The sequence below is a fragment of the Lipotes vexillifer genome, unplaced genomic scaffold (assembly GCF_000442215.2).
Source record: "Lipotes vexillifer unplaced genomic scaffold, Lipotes_vexillifer_v1.1 C27513608, whole genome shotgun sequence".
In the NCBI taxonomy this organism is placed as follows: domain Eukaryota; kingdom Metazoa; phylum Chordata; class Mammalia; order Artiodactyla; family Lipotidae; genus Lipotes; species Lipotes vexillifer.
Window position 1 is genome coordinate 1 of NW_006785952.1, and position 7117 is coordinate 7117.

A 7117-nucleotide genomic window follows, 5' to 3' on the forward strand; every position below is an offset into this window, starting at 1 on the left:
TGCCACAACTAGAGAAAGCCCTCGCACAGAAACGAAGACCCAACACAGCAAAAATAAATAAACTCCTACCCCCAACATCTTCTTTAAAAAAAAAAAAAAAGTCTCTAGAAATATCCCAGATTAAAGGAGGCTAAAGAGACATGATACCAAGGACTAATTCCTGTATTAAATGAGGAAAGATGCTAATAAGGACATAATTATATCAAGTGACAACATTGCAATACAGACAGTAAAGCAGATAAAGACAAGTATCGATATAAACTTATGAATGGGTGTGCTGTGGTTATGGACAGCTCAGCGAGAGGATGGAGAAGAGGCAGAAAGTGCAGAAGAGAAGGTAGATGGGGTAAAATATGAACAGTAAGTGAATCTGGCTAAAGGGTATACAGCTATTCGCTGTACTATTTTTATTTTGCAACTTTCTGTAAGCCTTAAGTTACATCCCCCCAAAAAGTAATTTTTGAAAAGCCAATTCAGCATGCTCTGGACCCTATCTCCTCCAACAATAGTTATCTCTCTGTCTCATTTGCCTTTCCCCTCTTCACTAGATCATTCTGCCAAGCTTAGAAACATCTTCTTCATGTTCCAAAAAAAGGCAAACAAAAGCAAAGCAAACAGCTCTTGATCCACAGCTACTGGACCCACTGAAAGACTCACATTGTCACTCTGCCACTTTCCCTTTATCTTCAAACCACTGCAGCCTGGCCTCTGCCCCCATGACGTGGTGACACTGCTCTTCCTAAAATCACCCGACACCCCCCGGGTTGCCAGCTCCACAGATCCTCTTCAGTTCTTTTGCTACTTAACCTTTCAACAGCATTGGACACTGTTGACCACACCTCTTCCCTGGAACAGTCACTTCTCTTGGCTTTTGATCAAATACTCTTGATTTTCCTCTGGCCCCTCTGCTCCTCCTAAGTCTCCTTTGCCATCTCTCTTCATCCCCTACCTGACTTTTAATGGTTATAGTTCCTACGGGTCTCCATCTACACTCTCCCTCAAGGGATCTCATCCACTCCCATGGCTTCAAAACCATCCAAAAACCATCTCATCCACTCCCATGGCTTCAAAACCATCTGTGGCCCAGATCTTTCCTCTGAATTCCATACTCATACAGCTCAATTGCCTTGACATCACTGACCAAAACCTCTCAAACTCAACATATTCAAAATTGAACTCTTGCACTCCCCAAACCCTAAATCTTCTCGCCGAGTCTTCCCATTTCAGGAAGTGCCACTTCCACTCACTCAGCTGCTCAAGTCAGAAAACCTAGATCATCCGCGGGATGTTGAAATTATCAGCAACATTTTTTCTTTATGCTTTTCAGTGGTTTAAAATTTTCCTACAATAAACATACACTTATGAATACATTAATTAACTAAAATTAAAAGAACCAAACCTCGTTCTTTTTGGGTAATCAGAAACAAAACAAAGGTTTGCTTAAACATAATGCTTTATAGCCTCATATTTGTTCTTAGTTGTAGTTTCATGAATGTCTAAATAAGAGTACTAAAAATTAACTTTCACATTACCGGAAGTGTTTGGATCTACTGAGGACATCACAGCATCAGCTTCTATCTAGAAAAGAAAAAAGCATAGGATATACAATTTCATCAAATGTTTTCACAGTACAAGTTCTTAATTCCTGGGGTGCGGGGAAGGAATGTATTTTATGAGAAACCAACTTTGTTGAATCCAGCAGACAAGTAACATCACAGGACAGCTATAATAGTCATTTTTCTCTTCTATTAATAAGATACCAGATGCTGATCTACTACAGACTCTGATGGCCCCCAAAATTTAATTGCATTGACCAAAACAGTTTATCATATAGAATCAACTTGACTGTCACATATACAGAATAACCTAATACAAGCAATTGTTACAATGGGCTCTATGGGTTTAAATTTTTTTTCCTGACTGTAATAGTAACATGATGTAGAAAACATGAAAAATATTTTTTAATTATGAAGAAAAACATCTAAAAAACCAGCCATCCAGTGAAAACCATTGTTAACATTTAGGCCTAGTACAGCTTTTTTTTCCCCCTCCATGCATTTTTAAACATATTTGAGAATACGCTACATATTAAGTTCGGGGACCTGCCTTCACTAAATAATAAAACATAAGCATTTTCCCAAATTGTTAAGAGAGCTTTATAAACATCATGGAATTAGAATCTTGGCAACATCTGATGTAGCTTCTCCACCTTGGAGAAGCTGGCACTTCCCTGGTTCTTCCCTGGTTCCTCCTGTCCCTCCCAGACAACCAGTTCCCAGTGCATCTTCTTCATGGAGTCCCCACCGACCCTTAATTGTGGGTACGCCCCCCATGTTCTCCCTTCAGGACACTGCCCTTCACACTCCACATACTCCTTTTGGGCAATGCCACCTCAGTCTCATGCTTTGAGCTACCACCTGTGAGGAATCCCAAATCTATCTCTAGCCCTCACCTCTCCACCCAACTTCAGATTCCTACATCTAAGGGAGGTGGCACAATCTGAGAGCAGATCTTTACCACCATCACTTCAACACCCAGCACAGCACTTAAAAAAGGAATGCACTTGGGGTGCTTCTAGCCTCCTCGAACTTAATATGCCCCAATCCGAACTCACTGCCTTTCCCCCAAACCTACTCCTTCTGAATTTTCTTATTTTCTTATCCCTTTAGTCCTGTTGTCACATCACTCTGATACGGCCACCACATGCAACCATGAATCACCAAGGCATAACTTCTCCCACCACCACAAAGAGCTCCCAGACACTTCATATCAGAGTCTACCTCCGCTGCTCTAAATGATGCCCAGATTCCTATTAAAGTTACCACAGAATTAGACCCTTCTCCTTGCCCTCCTCCCTTTCTGTTCTTAATCTCTTCTCTATCTTAGTATTTATCAGAGTATTATAAGTCTCTCTACACTAAACTGTGAACTATTTCAAAGTAGGGTCTATGTTTATTCACCTTTATATTTCTAGCAACTAGCAAGTGCTCCTTTTATTAAATGGGAACACAATAAATTTCATTCTGTAAACATTTTCATGAATGCAGAAGTGATTTATTATTTTAGTGCCTTACTGCTTCATGACCTGCATTCAGTAAATATTTCGTTTGCTGAAAAGCAATGTTTAAAAATAAAACCCCAAGTTGAAAGAGGTAAAATGGCACTAGTGGGCTCTACGTTTTTTAAGGATATACAGTTGTTTCAGTGTCACTTTTATACATACTTCTATGTATGTAAACATATCTTCACAGTTTACACTTTCATTTGTATCTGCTGGGCTGGATTAAGCTTTGTTGTGATTGTGACCAATATTCAGGCCACGTGAGCACATCTTATCACATCACCAATTAGTTGTAATAAATGTTCAATGTACACCCAAAAAAAAAAAAATCCCAAACCTCAACCTATTATAAGAGGAAAAATCTGTTAAATTTCACAGAGGTAATACATTAAGTGTCACTTAATAAAACTTCATGATTGTTACAAATGATTGTTAAGTGTATAGGTGATTTGCTATATCCGTATTTCATTGTTTAGCGATCTGCAGTAAACAAGCATTTCCTTTGATTAAAAAATAAAATCCAAAACCCCAACCAAAAGTAAAAATCGGTTAAATCTGATGGTGTGTATGTATGTATGTTACCACATCTCTGTACTTGTCATTAAATTCCTCACTTACATGTTCTAAAATTAAAATCAAGTAAGTAGATCCAAAGGTGATAAAGGTAGAATGAGACCAGATATCTTTCCAGCTGAACCTGGGTTAAATTCAATGCTTCGAAAGCTGAGTCCACTTAGCTGACCTGCTCTGGAATTCCAGCTGAAATGACTGCAGGTTAACAGGAGAGCTGCAATTTCTGGGAGCCAGCCCTGAAGCTCCATAATCAACCTCTCAGTAACTAAGCAACTCCTAGCAGTTGAACCTACCTGGGTGGTTCATGGGACATATTTATATCAACAGAATGTATTAACAATGAAGTTGTAATACATTTAAGCATAATGAAGAACAGAGAAGTGGGACATCATGTGGTCCCTGGCTTTACAGGGCCCGCAATCTGACAGACAGGTAGAGCCCACTCATAAGGAACAATTGGGCCAAAGCAGTTGCCCAGCCACTTTGTCTGGGAGGGATGACATTCCAGGCAGAGCCCTGAGTGCTCCCTCTGTTTGATGCCTGCAGCTGAATTTCTTAAACCGGGCCAAGATCTTGCCCCTGATTAATTCCAGTTCAGCAGCTTAACAAGAGGGATCCATCACTAGAATGGATGTAAAGGACAAGAGGAGCAGCACAAGGACAGGAGGCATAGGAAACCTGTCCTACTAAAAAGGGAGATTCACTGAAGTTCAGCTCAACTCTCCTTAATTAGTGCAACCTTTCCTGGAGAGCAATGCCCAACAAAATTTCAAATGTACCTAGCACTTGTATCTCTAGGAATTTATTCCACAGATATATCCACAAGCAGAGATATAGTTATAAGAGAATGCTCACGGCAGCAACAATATTTGTAGGAATGAAAAATAGAAACAATTGAAATGACCAAAACAAGGAAAGTAGCTAAAGAGAATACTAAGCAACTATTTTTTTAATGTGGTGTGTGTGCTTTTATGTTCTTCTACTGTGAAGTGAAAAAAGCAAGTTAAACTAAAATAGGCATACTATGCACCCACTTTTCAATACAATGCTAGGCGTGTTTGTCAATACATAGGAAATTTTGGGATGATACACAAGAAACTGTTAATAATGGTAACTCCTGAGGAGTGGGACCCTTTGGTAGGGAGGGAGGGGATTTTACACCCAACTTTATACTTTTCTGGACCATTTTAATTTTTTGACTATGTAAATGCATTATTTTCATAATTTAAATGGAGCAAAATTTTTTTTCAATTTAAGAAAAAAAAAAAATCCTGCATGTCACTTCCTCTGTGAATTCCTTCTGTTACCAACATCCCACTCCCAGGCTTCCCTCTTGGAACCTCACTAGCATCTCATAATACTCAATAATACTTAATACATCTCAATAATACTTAATATTATTAGCAGCCTGGTGACTTAATCTTGATGGATTCTAATTCATTCCTGAGTTGGATTCTTAAGACAAAAGTAAAATTCAGCACTGGACACATCTCTGAAATTGCTCAAAAGGCAGTGGTTTGCTTCATAAACATCCTAAGCTAGCCCTCTGCACTTTATTTAGAACCCATCCACTATTGTATTGTCAGCCCAGTCCCCAAATACAAAAGAAAGTTCTACCTTGGAAGGCTTGTATCCAAACAGCATTAGAACAGCAACTTTAAAGTCCTCTCTGCTTAGATAGCCTTTGTTTTCTTCATCGCATGCTTTAAATACCTAAAGAACAGCAAATATCTTTAGTTAATAAGACAGAAACCGTTTGTTCTATTATTACTAACTTATATTAAGTTTAGACCTCCCAAGGGCTGGGAAATGGAATTTCATTACCCTAATTTTAATCCTCAAGAAATCTTAATCTGCTGGGACTTCCCTGGAGAACCAGTGGTTAAGACTCCGAGCTTCCACTTCAGGGGGCACGGGTTCTACCCCTGGCTGGGGAACTAAGATCCTGAATGCTGCCCCCAGGGCCAAAAAGAAAAAGAAATCTTAATGTGCTAAAATTTACCCCCCCCAAAAGTGCAAACGACTTAATCGCTGGGTTAATTCCTTTAAACCATTCGGATAAATTCTACCGAAAATTCAATCTCAGAATTGGGAAGGTGAGGCAAAAGGGCTGGCTTTGAAAGGCGGGAGGAGAGATGGAGATTACAGCTTGTTATACACAGACTATGTCGCGGAGAAAAAAAGGAGTTGGAAGTAGAACATTGGACAGGGATCCAGAAGCCTTCCTAGTTTCGGTCATTAACCATGACACTTCGGAAGGACAGTCCAGCCCCTATCTGTGCAACAAAGCTGAGTGAGAGCCAGGCGGGGTGACGGAAGTGAAAGTCCCGGGTCAAGTTTAAGTCCGAGACAGCCCTCCGGACACTTACTTCCACCCACTTCTTGTGTTCCGACTGGCTGGCTTCCCACCTCCGCGGCCGGGCCCCGGCCTGGGAGAAAAACATCGCGACAGCCACACGAAAGCCAGAAGGCCTGAACTCGCGGCCTCTGCAGCCTACGCCCGGCTTGCAGCAACCACCCGCCAAGCTCCCCGCAGCTCGGGAAGCTGAACTTGGCCGGGTACCTCCAACGTCTTCTCCCATTGGACGGCCTGCGAGCCACTGGCGTTGACCCCGAAGCTCTATTGGCCAGAGACTTTGTTTAATAACGTTTCCTTGGAACAGCCTATGGCGGAGGAGCTTTCAGGCCCGCCCCCAGCCTTGGCTCCGCCCCTCTCGTCCCTTTAACTCCTGGCGCGCGGCTGTGGATCCCGCTCACCCGGGTGCTGTTTCAACGTGTCCTGCATGATTCTTTTCATTTTCTGCCCCCACACCTTGTAGTAAATTACTTTTGATAATTTTGATCAATGGCACTATGCTAAACATTATAGGAGACACAAAAAGAGTGTGAACAAAGCCTAAAAGGAACCAATCAAAACAAGACCGGGGCTCCCGTGCAGATCAGCAAGTCATTGGAATAGAGCCCTCCAGGGTAGCTACTGTGTCTGTTCCGTCCTCCCTATAAGCCTAGCACTGAGCACGGTACCTGGCACAAAACAGACTTTCAATAAACGAACCAAGTGAGCCCTTAGGACCTTTACCCCAAGTTATTTCATTCAGTCCTCTAGGAGAGGTGCCTGGTGTGAAGGAAACAGAATAATATCAACAGCACTGAGCCCAAATTCCACAGCAAACATCCTTATTAAAGGCAAGGAATATGTGGAGGGTTCCGCTTTGCAAAGGAGTTTATCTCAGACCTCTTTCAGTAAAATTAAAAAGGCAACACACATAGACACACACACACAGGCACACGCGCCTCTTTCAACGAAGAAACGGGCATTCGAGGTTGAGTCTAAGGGAGCTCGTTTAACCTTTTATTTTACAGCAGGTTTTACAGTCCGCTCCCCCAGGAGAACCCACTCCTCCCGGGACACCGGTCTCAGCCCTCAGCTTCCTCGAACCTCTCAGGTGATCCTGTCTCTGCCTTTAAAATAACCACCCCCTC

At 41.8% G+C, this 7117-nt stretch overlaps 1 protein-coding gene across 1 annotated transcript; it reads right to left on the reverse strand.

Annotated features, from left to right (window-relative positions):
* Positions 1 to 1532: 1532 nt before the first annotated feature.
* LOC103087194 (EF-hand calcium-binding domain-containing protein 11-like) lies at positions 1533 to 6078 on the reverse strand (the record flags this gene model as incomplete). Its single annotated transcript, XM_007458342.1, has 3 exons — positions 6004 to 6078; positions 5252 to 5347; positions 1533 to 1578 (listed from the first exon to the last, which is right to left on the reverse strand). Coding segments are annotated over exons 1-3 (217 nt in total), but the record flags the coding sequence as incomplete, so codon positions are not given.
* Positions 6079 to 7117: the final 1039 nt, after the last annotated feature.